Source organism: Enhydra lutris, unplaced genomic scaffold (genome assembly GCF_002288905.1).
Source record: "Enhydra lutris kenyoni isolate GAN:26980312 unplaced genomic scaffold, ASM228890v2 scaffoldscaffold81, whole genome shotgun sequence".
Taxonomy (NCBI): Eukaryota; Metazoa; Chordata; class Mammalia; order Carnivora; family Mustelidae; genus Enhydra; species Enhydra lutris.
The window spans coordinates 202,877-220,560 of NW_019154165.1; the positions used below are offsets into that span (position 1 = coordinate 202,877).

At 36.8% G+C, this 17,684-nt stretch overlaps 1 protein-coding gene across 8 annotated transcripts in view; it reads left to right on the forward strand.

Moving 5' to 3' along the window:
- The window catches only part of LOC111160989 (phosphorylase kinase regulatory subunit alpha 1), a 139,710-nt gene that overhangs the window by 89,158 nt on the left and 32,868 nt on the right, over positions 1-17,684 (forward strand). For 6 of the 8 annotated variants that reach the window (XM_022524407.1, XM_022524414.1, XM_022524408.1 and 3 more), the window contains 4 exons: positions 740-884; positions 12,156-12,234; positions 14,375-14,541; positions 17,007-17,183. In XM_022524407.1, coding sequence (XP_022380115.1) covers positions 740-884; positions 12,156-12,234; positions 14,375-14,541; positions 17,007-17,183 — 568 coding nt within the window. The remainder of the gene's footprint in view (positions 1-739; positions 885-12,155; positions 12,235-14,374; positions 14,542-17,006; positions 17,184-17,684) is intronic. The other 2 variants (XM_022524413.1, XM_022524415.1) reach the window with 1 other exon arrangement.

Sequence of the window (17,684 nt, forward strand, 5' to 3'; positions counted from 1 at the left end):
GAAACAGTGACTAGGGATTTTATAAATGTTGGAGTACTTTAAAAATTGCTCCTTTTAAATGTTAAAAATTCAGACTGTATTTGCCCTTTATTAACAAAATATAATCTTTTTTATTTAGCTACTGAATTATGTGTTCTCTTTGTTTAGGGCAGGAGCCCTTTTTACATGCCTGGAAATTATCCAAACAAAAATGTCAGTACTGTTTTAGCCAAGATTATACGCATTGTTGGCCTGATATTTATTAGCCACATTACATCAATAAGCCAAATTATATGTGTGTATAGGAGAAGAAACTATTTTCTGGACAGAAAGCTGAAGCTCCCCATTTGTCATCATAAATCTGAAATTGTGCTGCTGAGGTATAGACAGAAGAGTAATGGACTACAGATCATATTTCTGGCCTTGCTCTTTGCTAGCCATGTGACTTTGTTAATCCATTTAATGTCACTTGGCCTTATTTTCATCTATTAAAAGATAAGCCCTGACTCATTTGTTATATAATGAACTAAAATTTTGTACTCAAAAACACTTTGTAAACTACACTGTAAAAATGCCAAAAACTGTTATATGGACCAATGGACTATCAGATTCTTTGGAAAGAACGAGGCACTAAAGTTGAGGATATTGTTGCCTCTGTGACATGTTTTATAGCCCTGTGAATATGTGAGTACTTTAAAATATTACTGGACAGTTGTAAGAGCAAATTATTCTGAGCTGTCATTTTTCTTCTTTTTCTCAGTTTGTAGACCAGCAACAGTTCTACCTGGCTCTGGACAACAAGATGATAGTAGAAATGCTTAGAACAGATCTCTCCTACCTCTGTAGCCGCTGGAGGATGACAGGCCAACCCACCATCACCTTCCCCGTCTCACATACCATGCTTGGTAAGGTTGTATGAGGCAAGAAACAAATGTATTTTTGGAATAAATCATGTGGTTAGCCCTTCAAACACTTAGAGTCACTGGAGAGCTACTCATTATCATTTGTTCTTTCAATAGTTATATATTAGCCCCTATTTTGTGCCAGGCACTTATTTAAGCACTTGGGATACAAGGGGTGAATAAGGCAGATGAGGTTTCTGCTCTCATGGAGCTTATGTTTTAAAATAAATATGTAACATGAACCAGTGCACAAGAATATACCAGATGGTTTGAGGGCTATAATTCAAAAAATGTAACAGAATAACCTGGGGGCTACCTGGGCACTAATCAGTTTTTAGGTCAATTTTGCCAAAACTTTATTAATGCAATTCAGTTTAAAGATAGTAATAATACATTCTCCATCTGTCTTACTCCAGTGGAGCATCAAGATTTTATAGATGAGTTCCCAGGCTTATCCTTTCAAGGCTTGCCTAACTGAAGCAGTAAAATTTAACAGGGAGAAGTGAATAGGCCTTCAATTTATCTTTCCTTTATTGGCTGGGCTTCCTGACATTGCTTATTTGAAACTAGGTGAAAGGATTTATTATTTTCTCAGTTCCTGGAGAACTAGAGCCAATACTGAAGCTCTGCTTCCTTTCTGTGTCTTTGCAATCACTTCCAAAAGCCTGTTTGTACTGCCAGAGTACATAGAATTCCTTTTCATTAGAGAAGAATCCCTTCTCATAAATCATTCAATGTCCAGTCAGACTATTAGGGATATTGGTCACATCTCTAAAGTGCTTCAAAAACAGAGAAGTGTAGAAAGTAGGGTAGTCTTTCTTCTTTTTGCCTTTCTTCTTTATTTAAGCCAATTAACAAGTCTCTCATTAATAAACACTATGTTCCCAGAATTGTCTTGAGAAAGTATAGAGTCTAATTGGAGAGACAAAGCTGATACAGAGATATAATAGAAAACAATTGAAGATAGCTTATAAAGAAGTGCCAAACCATTAGATTAGTATTTTATTTTATTTTTTTAAAGATTTTATTTATTTATTTGACAGACAGAGGTTACAAGTAGACAGAGAGGCAGTCAGAAAGAGGAAGGAAAGCAGGCTCCCTGCTGAGCAGAGAGCCCGATGTGGGGCTCTATCCCAGAACCCTGGGATCATGACCTGAGCCGAAGGCAGAGGCTTTAACCCACTGAGCCACCCAGGCGCCCCTAGATTAGTATTTTAAAGTGAAGGTGTCACATTGTTAAAGAGAATTTCTTGACTGAGGTGGGACTTATCAAGGCTTTTGGGGATGGGTAGAATTCATATGGAGGACAAAGAAGGAAAGGCACTTTAGGTAAGGGGAAAATACCATAAATGAGACCTAAAGACGGGGATGAGTTTGACTTGTGAGTGCACAGTGGAGAGGCCAGCCTGCATAGAGTGGCTTTGCATGTTGGAGTATAATTATCAACAAAATTGGATGAGATGAGGTCAGATTGTGAAGGCATTGAAAGTAAGCTGAGGTATCTAATGAGATTTTCTCAGAAGTCTGAAATTATCAAAAGTTTTTGAGCAAGGAGTGACATGATGAAAGTGGTGTTTACAGAATATTGATTTGATAAAAGTATACATTGTAGTGAGGAGAATTTGATATCAGAGAAAATAATCTAGGTTTGAGATAATGAGAAGATATGTTGGATTGGTGGTAATAACAATAGAGTGGGAAAGAAAAAATACGGGAGTCATTTTAGACAACACCTGCAAGTCAAACATTGGCTAACTAGATATGGGATATGAATCAAGGTGATGTGAAGATTTAGAGACTAGGTCAATAATGCTGCCATTGATAGAAACAGAGAAATTCTATAGGAAGATGCCAGTTGTAAAGGGACAAATGGAATTTATGGTGACAAAGACATTTCAAAATTGAAATATCTAACAGGTAGGGTGAGATACACAGCCATAGCTTGGGAAGAAAAATAAAACTAAAGATATAGATTCAAATCACAAAGTTTTGATACTTGGTACTTGGTCACACAACAAAAACAGAAGTTATAATAGCAGTAATAACTACAATATTTCTTGATCATTTTCTTTGTGCTAGGCACTGAGCTAAGTGCTTTCAATGCATTATTTTGAAATCTCTACAACAATTCTATTCAGGTAGGTAGTATTAACAGCCCCATTTTATAGAGTCACAAAGCTTATAACAGTCAGGCCTCTAACCAGGTCTGTCAGTCCCCAAAGCCTATATTACCAACAGCTCTGTGTTTTTGTCAGTGACAATTTTGTGCTGGTGAAATGAGAATGAATATGCTAGTGATCACATTAAAATGAATTAGTTAGGGGCGCCTGGGTGGCTCAGTGGATTAAGCCTCTGCCTTCAGCTCAGGTCATGATCTCAGGGTCCTGGGATTGAGCCCCGCATTGGGCTCTCTGCTCAGCAGGGAGCCTGCTTCCCCCTCTTTCTCTGCCTGCCTCTCTGCCTGCTTGTGATCTCTCTCTCTCTCTCAAATAAATAAATAAAATCTTTTTTTTTAAATGTGAATTAGTTATCATGATAAAGATTTCCAAAATACATATAAGACCAAAATCCACCTAGATGCTACTTACAAAAGATATCCCTAAGATTATATGGGAAAAACAGAAAATAAAAGACTGTGTAAAGATAAATCATGTAAATGCTAACAAAAAGAAAGCATTGGTGACAACACTATTAAAAACAGTAAATATAATTCAAGACACAAGTCAGTAAAAGGGACAGGAAGGATATTTTATATTGATAAGAGTTACAGAGACAAAAAGCAGAATCAGATCTATAAATATTGATTAAAAACTGATGGTTGCCAGAAGGGAGGGGGTTGGGGGATTGGACAAAATGGGTGAAAGGGAGAGGGAGATATAGGTTTCCAGTTATGGAACGAGTAAGTCATGGGAATCAAAGGCACAGCATAAGGGGTACAGACAATGATATTGCAATAGCAATGTAATGGGACAGATGGTAAGTACGCTTGGGGTGAACATAGCATAATGTATAAACTTGTCAAATCACTGAGTTGTACACATGACACTAATGTAACATTGTGCGTCAACTATACTCGAAAAGGGAGTTACAGTATAACAAGATGATATAATAGTTTTAAACTTTTATTTATACAATATCAATGAGGTGTATAAAGCATATATTTAGGAAAACTTAAAGACAATATGATAAAACCATTGTTCAGTCATAGTGGGAAACCATAGCATACTTATATCAGAATGTCACAGATCAATTGTAAAAAAATAATTAAAGATATAGAGGGTTAACAAGCCTGATTTTTGTATTTATGGGTATATTTAAAACTATATCCAAAAAGAATACACAAAGGATGTTTATTTTTTAAAAAGTAGGAATCATATAGCTGATATGGCCAGACAGGCATAAAACTAACACAAGAGTAATTTTTTAAAATCTGACCATGAAGAAATTAATTTTTTTTACAAATGATTCTTAAAGAGATCAAATATGAAATTAGTGTTCTAAAATAAAAAATAATACTTATCAAAACTTAAGAGATTTGACTGGAGTCATCTTTGGAAATTTTCATATCTGTAAACACTTTGGGGCAAAAAAAGGAGTTCCAGTTTTCAGACAAAATGTAGTAGACTCACTTTGCCCTATCTCTCCTGCTAAGTACAGTTAAAAACCCTGGACATTATTTATAAAACAAATGTAAGAAAACTCTGAAAGTCCGAAAAAATGTAAGAAAACTCTGAAAGTCCGAAAAAATAAGGGAGACTGGCTAGGGACTTTGCACCTGAGAAATGACACAACATTGAGTATTCTGTCTCATATATTCTGGACTGGATGCTGGAAAAATTTTTATCCCAGAAATCCAAATGGTGCAGGTTTTAAAAGGCCCAAGAAAAACCTTTCTCTTCTAGCCAAAGTAACAGGAGAGGGGCAACCTAGTCAGACAGAAAACTTCAGACAGTAACTGTCTTCCTCTAGTCAAAACCATAGAAAAAAACTGCAGCCCCACCCCCACTCCTATAACTAAAGGCTGAGTCCCCAAAAGAGACCCTAGACTTCTACCTTCACAGAGCTGTGAAGAAGCACCCCTTTTCTTCCTTAGGGGTAGTGTCTGAGAAGTGCTAGTGGGCAGCTTAGACTTTCATCCTTGCCCAACAATAGAGGAACCTCCTTCCACACCCACTGTCAGTAACAAGGCAGTGCTCCCTTCCCTACTGCACAGTATCAGAAGAGACCTGCTGAATCAGAAGATTCAGTAAGATCCAAAGTCTCATAAGATGATACCCCATATTTCCAGAATACAGTAGAAATCACTTTTATACCAATGTCCAAGAAAATCTTAACTTCAATGAGAAAAAATTGATCAGCGAACACCAAAACCAAAATAATAGATGTTGGAACTGTGACAAAGATTTTAAGGAGTCATCATAGAAATAGCTTAACAAGAAATTATGACTGTACTCCTCTTGAAACTTGAAAGTGGGTAGTCTCAGCAAAGAAATAGAAATCCTCAGCAAAGAAATTGAAGATAGAAAAAATCAAAAGAAAGATTTAGAACTGAAAATGACAATAACTAAAATGAAAAACTCACTAAATAAGCTCAGTAGCCAAAAAGAGATGATAGAGTGAACTTGAAGATGTAATTATAGAGCACCAGGAGGAATTAAGATATATGGAAGAAATTCACAATCAAGAAATGTAAATAAAGAAATGCAATTAAAGCAAGAGAAAGACTGACATAGAAGGGAAAAGAGATGAAGACTGGTCGATATGAGATGGAAGAACAAATGAGACACTAAGGAGAAGCAAGTTATAGCCAGATGGCCTACAAGGATCTAAGAAAAGGAGACATGGGAATGGGTGGTGGAGAAACAAAGAACATAGGAGAGCCCTGTGATTTGGGGGCCCAGAAATTTCTGCCTCTAGATGGTGGTGGTGGCATAGGTTATGAAGCTAATCCTGGAGGCATAGGTTATGAAGCTAATCCAGCCACCATGAATAGCGCCGTGATGGGAAGTAACATACGTACTTAGCATTTGGGGCAGAGAGGTGTGAGACCTGTGGGTGGACAGGGTCCTCAAGGAATGAGGCCTAGAAATACAGAAGGATGTGGCAGAGGGAGAGAAGAGTATGAAGGCCCAAACAAAAAGCCCTGATTTTAGATGTGTATCTAGGTTTTCATTACAATTTGTTCTTGTCATTTCTTTTTTTTTAGATACCAATCTTTTAAATTCTTACATTTTAGTAATAAAGCTGCCTTTTTATGGATATTAGCAGTTTATTGACCTAATATTGGTAAATGGTCTGGTTGGACATGTACAATTACATATTGCAGTGTTTGAAATGGGAGTTTTTCCTAATTTCTTTTTTTAATTTTTTATTTAAATTCAGTTAATTAACATATCTTACTAGTTTCAGAGGTAGTGGTCAGTGATTCATTAGTCTTTTTTAATACCTAGTGCTCATTACATCACATGCCCTCCTTAATGTCCATCACCCAGTTATCCCTCCCTCCGCCCTCCTCCCCTCTAGCAGTCCTCAGTTTGTTTCCTATAGTTAAGATTCTCTTATGGTTTATCTCCTCTCTAATTTCATCTTGTTTTATTTTTTCCTCTCTTCCCCTATGATTGTCTGTTTTGTTTCTTAAATTCCACATATGAGTGAGATTGTGTGATAATTGTCTTTCTCTGCTTGACTTATTTTGCTCAGCATAATACCCTCAAGTTCCATGCACATCAATGTAAATGGTAAGTATTCATCCTTTCTAATGGCTTGAGTAATATTCCATTGTGTGTGTGTGTGTGTGTATATATATATATATCTCACATCTTTATCCATTCATCTGTCAGTGGACCTCTGGGCTCTTTCCTTAGTCTGGCTATTGTGGACATTGCTTCTATAAACATTGTGGGGCAGGTTCCCCTTCAGATCACTATATTTGTATTTTGTGTAGGTAAATACCTAGTAGTACAATTCATGGGTTGTCGGGTAGCTCTATTTTCAACTTTTTGAGGAACCTCCATACTGTTTTCCAGAGTGGCTGCACCAGCTTGCATTCCCACCAACAGTGTAAGAGGGTTCCCCTTTTTCCACATCCTTGCCAACATCTGTTGTTTCCTGACTTGTTAATTTTAGCCATTCTGACTGGTGTGAGGTGGTATCTCATTGTGGTTTTGATTTTTATTTCCCCAATGATGAATGTTGTTGAGCATTTTTAATGTATCTCTTCGCCATTTACATGTCTTCTTTGGAGAAGTGTCTGTTCATGTCTTCTGCCCATTTCTTGATTGGATTATTTGTCCTTTGGGTGTTGGGCTTAACAAGTTATTTATAGAATTTGGATATTAGCCCTTTATCTGTAATGCCATTTGCAAACATCTTCTCTCGTTCTGTCAGTTGTCTTCAGGTTTTGTTAACTGTTTCCTTTGCTGTGCAAAAGACTTTTGTCTTGAAGTCCCAATAGTTTATTTTTATCTTTGTTTCCCTTGCCTTTGGATATGTGTCTAGTGAGAAGTTGCTGCAGCCAAGATCACAGAGTTTGATATCTGTGTTCTCCTCTAGGATTTTGATGGATTCCTGTCTCACATTGAGGTTTTTTATCCATTTTGATTTTATTTTTGTGTATGGTGTAAGGAAATGGTCCAGTTTCATTCTTCTGCATGTGACTGTCCAATTTTCCCGACACCATTTGTTGAAGAGACTGTCTCTTTTCCATTGGATATTCTCCCCTGCTTTGTCAAAGATTAGTTGACCATAGAGTTGAGGGTCCATTTCTGGGCTCTTTATTCTGTTCCATTGATCTATGTGTCTGTTTTTATGCCAGTACCATACTGTCTTGATGATTATAGCTTTATAATAGAGCTTGAAGTCCGGAATTGTGACGCCACAAGCTTTGGGTTTCTTTTTCAACATTCCTTTGGCTATTCAGGGACTTTTCTGGTTCCATACAAATTTTAGGATTGTTTGTTCCAGCCCTGTGAAAAAAGTTGATGGTATTTTGATAGGGATTGCATTGAATATATAGATTGCTCTAGGTAGCATAGACATTTTCACAATATTTGTTCTTCCAATCCATAGGCATGGAATGTTTTTCCATTTCATTGCGTCTTCCTCAATTTCTTTCATGAGTGTTCTATAGTTTTCTGAGTACAGATCCTTTGCCTCTTTGTTTAGGTTTATTCCTAGGTATCTTATGGTTTTTGGTGCAAATGTAAATGGGATCAGCTCCTTAATTTTTCTTTCTTCTGTCTCATTCATTGCTAGTGTATAGAAATGCAAAAGCTTTTTGTGCATTGATTTTAGATCCTGCCACATTGCTGAATTCCTGTATGAGTTCTAACAATTTTTTGGTGGAGTCTTTTGGGTTTTCCACATAGAGTATCATGTCATCTGCAAAGAGTAAGTTTGAATTCTTTGCCCATTCAGATGCCCTTTATTTCTTGTTGTTGATTATACCACAGCTTTCTTTTGATGTCCATCGGCATGATAAATGGTTCTCCGGCCCCTCACTTTCAATCTGGAGATGTCTTTGGGTCTAAAACTAGTCTCTTGTAGGTGGGTTTTGCCTTTTTATCCAATCTGATATTCTGTCTTTTGATTGGGGCATTTAGCCCATTTACATTCAGAGTAGCTATCAAAAGATATGAATTTAATGCCATTGTATTACCTGTAAAGTCACTGTTTCTATATTTTGTCTGTTCCTTTCTGGTCTGTGTTACTTTTGGGCTCTCTTTGCATAAAGGATCCCTTTTAATATTTCTTGCGGGGGCTGGTTTAGTGATCACAAATTCATATAGTTTTTTTGTTTGTCCTGGAAGCTTTTTATCTCTCCTTCTATTTTAAATGACATCCTAGCTGGATAAAGTATTCTTGGCTGCATATTTGTCTCATTTAACACCCTGAATATATCATTCAAGTCCTTTCTGGCCTGCCAGGTCTCTGTGCATACGTCTGCTGCCAATCTAATGTTTCTACCATTGTAGCTTACATACCTCTTGTCCCAAGCTGCTTTCAGGATTTTCTCTTTGTCTCTGAGATTTGCAAGTTTCACAATTATATGTCAGGGTGTTCACCTATTTCTTTTGATTTTGAGGGGGGTTCTCTGTGCCTCCTGGACTTGAATGCCTGTTTCCTTCCCCAGATTAGGGAAATTCTCTGCTATAATGTGCTCCAGTGTACCTTCTTCCTCTCTCTCTCTCTCTTGCCTCTTCTGGGATTCCAATTATTCTAATATTGTTTCACTTTATGGTATCACTTATCTCTCAGATTCTCCCCTTATGATCCAGTAGTTGTTTCTCTCTCTTCTTCTCAGCTTACTTATTGTCCATCATTTTATCTTCTATATTACTAATTCTCTCTTCTGTCTCATCCTAGCAGTTAGAGACTCCATTTTTTATTGCATCCCATTAATAGCCTTTTTTATTTCAATTTGATTAGATTTTAATTCCTCCTTTTTCTCCAGAAAAGAATTCTCTAGTGTCTTCTATACTTTTTTCAAGCCCAGCTAGTATCTTTATAATAATTACTCTGAACTCTAGTTCCAGCATCTTACTTATGTCCATACTGATTAGGCCCCTGGCAGTCAGTACTGCCTTTTGTTCTCTTTTCTTAGGTGAGTTTTTCTGTCTTGTCATTCCTGCAGAAAAGTGGTCACTTTTCTGTTTGTAGAGTTGCAGCTATTCTTTTCTTAGATCTCTGGTTGAATTCACAGGTGTTCAAAATGATTTGATAGCTGTCTAGCTGAATTCCTGGGACCAGACAAGACTAAGATCACCGACTCCTCTGCATCTTGGACTTTGCCCTATTTCCTTTTTTTAAAACTGTATAATGTCCTTCAAGCTATGCTAATATACCTTGTGCCACTAAATTTCCAAAGTGTACCAATTTTTTCAAATAAATAGAAAAATAGTTATAAAAATCATAAAATTTTGAGAATATCAAATTTAATTTTGTAAATCCAGATTAAATTAACAACTTTTCTAGAAAAGTAAATCATATAAGAATAAGCTTAATAAGAGACATGCATAGAATCATGAGAAAAATTATGAAACTAATGAAGAGCATTAAAGGAGATTTTAATTGCTAGAGAGACATACCATGTTGCTAGATGGAAACAGTTAATATTGAGAGGATGTCAATTCTTATTAATCTATCAATTCAGTGCAATTCCAAACAAAATAAGAACTCAAATTTTTATGAACAAACTGAATCTAAATTTCATATGAAAGAGAAAATGTACAAGAATAATCAGATTTTTAAAAAATTAAAAATGAGAGAAGGCAGCCACTCTAATTAAAATAATGATAAAGGTTACAATCCAGATAGAGGCCAAAGAACATTATCAATAAAAGCCAAATTAGGGAAAGAGCCCAAATATCTATCTGCTGATGAATGGATAAAGAAGTTGTAGTAGATATGGATCGATAGATAGATAGATAGATAGATAGAGGAATATTACTCAGTCATCAAAAAGAATGAAATCTTGGCATTTGCAAGGAAGGACATGGTTGGTGCTAGAGAATATAATGCTATGTGAAATAAGTTAGAGAAAGAGAAATACCATATTATTTTTCTCTCATATGTGGAATATAAGAAACAAAACAAACAAGCATAGGGGAGAAAAAGAGAGAGAGAGAGAAGCAATCCAAGAAACAGACTCTTAACTGTAGAGAACACACTGATGGTTACCAGAGGGATGTGGGGGGCTGGGTTTATTTAACCCAGGTGACGGGGATTAAGGAGGGCACTTGTCATGATGAGCACTGGGTATTGTATGGAAGTGCTGAATCACTAAATTCTATGCCTGAAATTAATATTAACACTGTATGTTAACTAACTGGAATCTAAATAAAAGCATGAGAAAAAATATATAAATAAATACATTTGGGAAAATCATTCATTAAGGCCTGCTACTTTACATTTTATGCAAAATTAAATTCTAAATAGATTAAAAATCTAAGCAAAAATAAATAAATAAACCTTTGAAAGTATTACAAGGAAATATGGGAGAATGTTTTTGTGATCTTGAGCTGAAGAAAACTATGCTTTGCAAGACACAAAAAAAGGAAAAAATTGGCAAATTCCCCCAAAACATGAAAATTTAAATAAATCTTTTATACAAAAATGAACTGTGTTTGAGGTTGAAAGACAAATAACAAAGTAGGCAGTTTCCATACATATACCAGAGAAAATGGTGATATTCATAAAACATAAAGAGCCTTTGAAAGTCAATTAACACAAAGATAAACAATAGAAGCAAAGGAAAAGGACATGAACAGGCAAATCATAAAAGAAATACAGATAGCCAGTATATACATGAAAACATGCTCAATCTTACTAGTAATAAAATAAAAAAATTAAAACAGTATCTTTTAAGTATCAGGTAAACAAAGATTTAAAAGATCATTATTAAAGATACGGGAAAACAGCTGCTTTATATACCGATGGTGGAAATAAAACTGGCACAACTTTTTTAGTGGGCAATTTTGACAGTCTCTATACAATTTTTAGTAAGTGTTCCCTTTGTCCTAACAGTTTTACTTATGAGAAAGTATCCTAAGGAAATTACAGAATAGGTGCATAAAGATGTAAGTACAGTGATCTTCATCACAGTGTTGCTTATAATACAAAAACAGTCTAAATGTCTGCTATGGAATCTTTTTTAGTTTTTACAAAGGTAAGTTAGAAAAAAAATGGATCACAAAAGAGTAGATATTGTATGATCCCCTGCACGTAAAGTCAGGTAATTGTTAGCCTTCTTTATTTTGTATGCCTACACATATACACACATACACAAACCAAGTCTGTTTACATGAGATAATACATAAAATGTTTAACACAGGGCTTGGCACCTAACATTAAACAAATGGTTATTATTGTTGTTATTATTGTCAACTTTCAGTAACCATTAAGTATTCTGCCATCAGGCACTGTGCTAAGTAGTCTTTGAGGTACTCTGTCTGTTGGTAATCACCCTCACCACTTGCCCATTCTACCATGTTGTTAGCTCTCAGATCAATTGTTGAAATACAAGGCACACAATGAGGAGCATCTTATCTGTACCATTACCACCAGAATGTTGGTTTGAAATAATTGAAATATTCCCCGTATTTCAAAGTTAAAACCGCAAAAAAAATTGTTCTAAAATTCTCTTCATTTCACATGGAGCATTGGGTGTTATTTGCAAACAGTGACTCACGGAACACGACATCAAAAACTAATGATGTACTACTATATGGAGATTAACATAACATCATTTAAAAATAAAATTCTCTTCATTTCAAGATGAAGATGGAACCAGCTTGAATTCAAGTATCCTAGCGGCACTCCGAAAAATGCAAGATGGCTACTTTGGTGGAGCAAGGTAAGTAACCTCTACACACCTTTCAGTGAAATGAAATGAAATTTGGAAGCTGGATATAGTAATGGTAGACTTGTGGTGCCTTTCTCTGTGTCTTTTTTAATTTATTTAAATTCAATTAGCCAATACATAGTATATCAGTAGTTTCAGATGCAGTGTTCAGCTATTCATCAGTTGTGCAGTATAGCCCCATCCTATGAGTTTAGAAGAACTCATTTTTGATAGATCAAATCAAGGAATTTAATGTTATAGAGAAGGCTTAGAATGTTTCCCATCCTGTTCTTTGCCTAAACCACATAAATTCAGTGGACTGGAAAATTTATTCTTTCAAAAGCAAAAAAGTTACTGAACTATTCAACTCTGGCTGCTTTTCTTTTCTCTAAGTTTTTAGTCTGAAAAATTTCAAGCTTGCAGAAATGTGCAAGAATGGTATTGAACACCATATACCCTTCCTCAGGATTTACGTGTTGTTAACATCTGTCTCACTTGTGCATTCTCTCCCTCCTCTTCCGTACTCTCCTCTTACTCCTCCCTCCCTTCCCTTCTCTACTCTCCCCCCCTCACAGATACATATGTGTAAATGTACACACACACACATACACACATGCACACACTTTAATTGCTGAAGTATGAGATTTAGCCAGAAGCATCATGACTATTCAACTCTAAACACTTCAGTTTGTCTTATGAGGACAAGGATATTTTCACATATAGCTACAATATAATCATCATACTCACAAAATTTAATATTGATAAATTACTCTTATTACCTAATCTAGAGTCCACATTCACAGTTAGCCAATTTTCCCAATATTTTTTCCATAGCCTTTTTTCCCCATTCTGAGACACAATCAAAAATCACACATTGGTGTTTGGCTATTATATCTCCTTGATGTCTTTTAACCTAGAACAGTTCCCCAGGCTTTTGTGAATCTTTCATGATAGTTTTCAACACAGTTTTGAAAAAGAAAGGTCAATTATAATATAGAATGTCTTTCAATTTGGTTAAAGTGGTATCTGGTAGGTTTCTCCCTATCCTTTCTATGATAGTCTTTACCCAGTTTTATCTTCCATTGGTGAATCCATTATTACCAATGGGGTTTTAAAGTGATGATTCTGTGTCTCTATCATCATGTACATATATATGTGTTAGAATATCCCCTTTTATTTTGAAGTTTTAGTGTAGCATAGATTCGTGGATTCTGATTTTATTCAATATGCTATGCTCCATTTCTGTCATTGTTTATTTCAGTGTTCAAATTATCCAAGGTCTGGCCTTTGGGAACCCCTTCAAGCTGGCTTCTTTTTCTTCTTTTTCACATCTGTTTTGAATAATGGCCTTTATTTAGTCTGTCCACCAATTCTGCTTTCAGTGGGTTTTTTGCTTGAACAGCGACCCATGGCTTGCCTTGCTGAAGGCAGAAGGACAGCCCCTCCAGTCTGTGAAAGGAAGTGGGAAGTGCAGTACTCCTCTTCATGGAGAGGAGGACAATGTTCCTTCCTTTGAGAAAACGACCAGACTTAGTCCTTGTGCTAGATTCCTTAGTTGATTTTGTCCTGAATCGATACAGGATGTTGGTGACAGCCATAGCAATAATGTTCTCTGCCCAGTGCCAGACTGTGTTCTTGTGAAAATCAGTATTATTAACTTACACTTTGGGTTTTGCAATCAGTTTTTTAAGTAGGGGAGGATATAGCCTACAATCCTCTATAATTCATAAGATTTTCAAATTATCATCTTTCAATTTCAAAATGATCTTTGAGTATTTTTTTTAAATGATGTGATGGATTTGTGATGATTTCTCTTCCTTCTGTCCCAGCTTCTCTGCAGCTAATGGAGATTCTGGCCAGACATTTAACATAGTTAACAGCATAGTATATGGAAGTGAAGGAGAGCAAAACTGATCTGCTGGTAGATTGTGAACCCATAACTGTGGTCTTCATTAACACAGCATCCCAGCCTATACTATACCATGCCGAGGAGTGCATAAAATTTTATATTTACAAAATTTATACTAATATATAAAAGCATTAGCAGTCCCCCAACCAAAAACATTCTAGGTATCCCTTTTCTCACTGAAATGTGTTGTTTTAAAATGATTTCCTCTGACTTTCTGTTTTCTCTTTGCCCTGTAATTGTCAGAATTCAAACAGGTAAATTGTCAGAGTTTTTAACAACATCTTGCTGCACACATTTGAGCTTCATGGATCCTGGACCCGAGGGTAAGCTGTACAGTGAAGATTATGATGATAACTACAATGAGCTGGACTCTGGCGACTGGATGAATGACTATGATTCACCCCATAATGGTAAGGGAGCATCATAAAGGCAATGGCCTTGCTGGGCAAGAATACAAAGTAGTGTTGAGCATCCTCCTTAATATTTCTCACTGCCAGAAGTCTCACTCCTATTTAATACACCTAGATTTCTACTTTTGTTTGGCTTCACTTTTCATCCTTCTACTTACCTTTGGTTTCTGGTCTAATATCCCTGTGGTGATTGTGGAGTATGGAGTTTGACTATCTCTTACTAAGGTCAGGAAAGATTTCTGTGCTGGGTATATGAAATGGCTGGTGATTTCAAAATGAGAGGAAGCAGTGGGGAGTGAGAGATTTTAATCAGGTATGTAGTAGGAGAACTATACGTATACAGTACTGCTTTTTGACACTTAAAAGCATAAAATTAAGAAACTCAGTTAGAGTGCTTTATATATATAATGTTACCAGGGCCGATGGGAATCTCTAGGGAGGTCTGCTTAGTTTGAAAAAGCCTATTCAGTGTGCCTATTGCTTTCATATTGCAAACTAGACAAATAAAACACAACCAATCTAATTGATTACTAAGAATACAAGGATGATACAGTGAGAAAACATCATAAGGACATATATTTAAAGTGGCTGAGAAACACCCTAAAGTGTTAAAACACTAACCTAGGCAAGGCAAGAATTACATTGTTTGAATCCCAAAGAGAGAAGGACCAATAGGAGCAAATTCTTCTAGCTATCTAAAATACGGTTTGCCTGCTTTCATTGTCTGGGTATTTGCCTGTTAGCCTGTTTCTTAAGGCAGCAAATTTCTTTATCTTGAGAGTGGAATGTTAGAGAAAAGAAAAAAATGAATTGGCTTTCCTTAGTGAGGTGCCAAGCATTATCTCATATACAATAAACCAACACATTATCAGTCAGAGGATGATTTTCTTTTTTGGGCTCAGCATTTACTCACCTAAGTACCATTTAATTCACTCTGCATTTGTTTCTGTAAGATCGAAAACCATGAATCTCTTCACTGGAAAAATACATTAAATTCAAAGTTATTTCCTGTCGTTAATAATTACCAAATATCTAAGATATCCATCTTGGCATAAACAAATATTTTGAAAAGCAGACCAGAATAATCATATTGTTTGCATTCTATGGGTAGTTGTGACTTTCATCTGTAGCACTCATTCTTTTAGATTACTTTCTAAAGTGTTATCTTTGTAATGATATGCATTACTATATTTGATGTTATGCATTCGGAGTCACTTTCTCCTCTCTGGTTTTACTCATCAGGGGTCTCACAATGGCTGCGCTTATTGCTTGCCAGCCCTGCCATACCAAGAACACTTCTCTCATATTATTCATAATCCTCCACTCAAGTATCTATATTGTTCAAGGTTATACTAATTGTCATTAGGATTTCACTAAGAATGAGTTCCATTATTACAGCTTTGCTAGTTTCCATTAATCACATCAAAACAGGAGCCCCTGGGTGGCTCAGTTCATCAGGTGTCTGCCTTTGGCTCAGGTCACGATCCTGGAGTCCCAGGATCAAGACCCACATCAGGCTCCCCACTTAGCAGGGAGTCTCCTTCCCCCTCTGACCTGCCCCCTTCTCATGCTCTCTCTATCAAATAAATAGATAATTTTTTTAAAATCACATCAGAACACAGAAAAACATCTGGAGAGATTACTGAAGATGATCAAAAAAGATGAGGCATAATTGGCCTCACAGACTTTAGTAGTAATCCAGACACTGCTTTTCCAGCTATTAATGTCGTGAATGCTCATGTACAATCTGAAATATTAGGATCCATGAGAAGAGAATGTTATAGGAGGTATATGAGAGTGTGAGAGTCCAAGAGGATAAGGAACCTATCTATCTTCTTCACCGCTGAAACCTCAGCACCTATATACCCCCCAGTACATTGTGGGCAATAAATAGTTGGTGAATAAATGAATACGGTAATGAAAAGGACCAGTGTGTGGCCAGTAATCCTTTTGACACCAAGGCCACACAGAGATTGTTCTTTTCGTTAGCAACTGTAGCCGCCATTTATGGGATTTGTCTGTTTTTAGCTAGGTTCAGTGTTTAGTGGAAAATTTTTGCCTTTGCTCACCAAAGTCTCCTCCTACCAGTGAGACTCCAAGGGCCCTATTCCGCTCCTCTGCCACCACTGCTGCCACCACCAGCCCCATCACATGTACAGGCGCAGATTGTGAAATCTTTGCTCTACCTGTCCTATAATAAGCTCATACTGCTTTCAAGGGCCCTAATATTGTGACAGCAAAGTTGAAGAACAGGTAGGTCCTCGTAAATGGCCCTAGTTTCTAAAAGGTAAAGCTGCAAGACTGTACAGTAATCACAACCTTGACCCCCGCCGTGATCTAAAACAACCTACTTCCGGTGCTGTGTCATGGGCACAGGAGCTGAGCATTCTAGTTGGTGGGGCAGATTGTGAAATAACTAAAATGTTCATTTTTTTCTCTTCCCCCCACCCCCACTAACCTTGCAGCTCGCTGTGGTGATGAAGTTGCTCGTTATTTAGATCACCTTTTGGCGCACACTGCTCCCCATGCTAAACTAGCCCCTACCTCACAGAAGGGAGGTCTAGATCTGTTCCGAGCTGCTGTGCAAACAACCTGCGATTTAATGTCCTTGGTGACCAAGGCCAAAGAGCTGCATGTACAGAGTGAGTAATGCCATGACTCACTGGAGTCAGGCACAGGATTGACGTGCAGCCCAGGATGGGGGTGGGATGTGTATTACAGTGTAAGCAGAAGCTCTGTTTTGTTCAGTGCTTTATCCTCAGCATCTCAGACAGAAGGAACATGTCAGGCACTCAAATATTTGGAAAGTTAGTGAATTGGGTGTAATTTTGCTATCGATAGTGCTATGCGGTCTGATTTAACCACTACATCATGAAAAGCAGCCAGAACAAGAGACATGGAGCGTTTTAACATCTGTGTTAAATGATGGAAGAAGGTGTTTCCTTTGGGAAAGTTACTCCTTTGGAAGCACTTTTATTTAAAGAGAAAGCACTGCAAACTATTACAAGCTAACCTTGCAATGAAGAGGGAAATACTCTGCCTTAAGTAAGCTGCATCTGGTTCCCTTAGGTCAGCTGTGATATTTACAGTCAGTTGTTCCAGCAGTGTAGAGCTGTGTTTCTCAACTACAGTACTCATTCCTC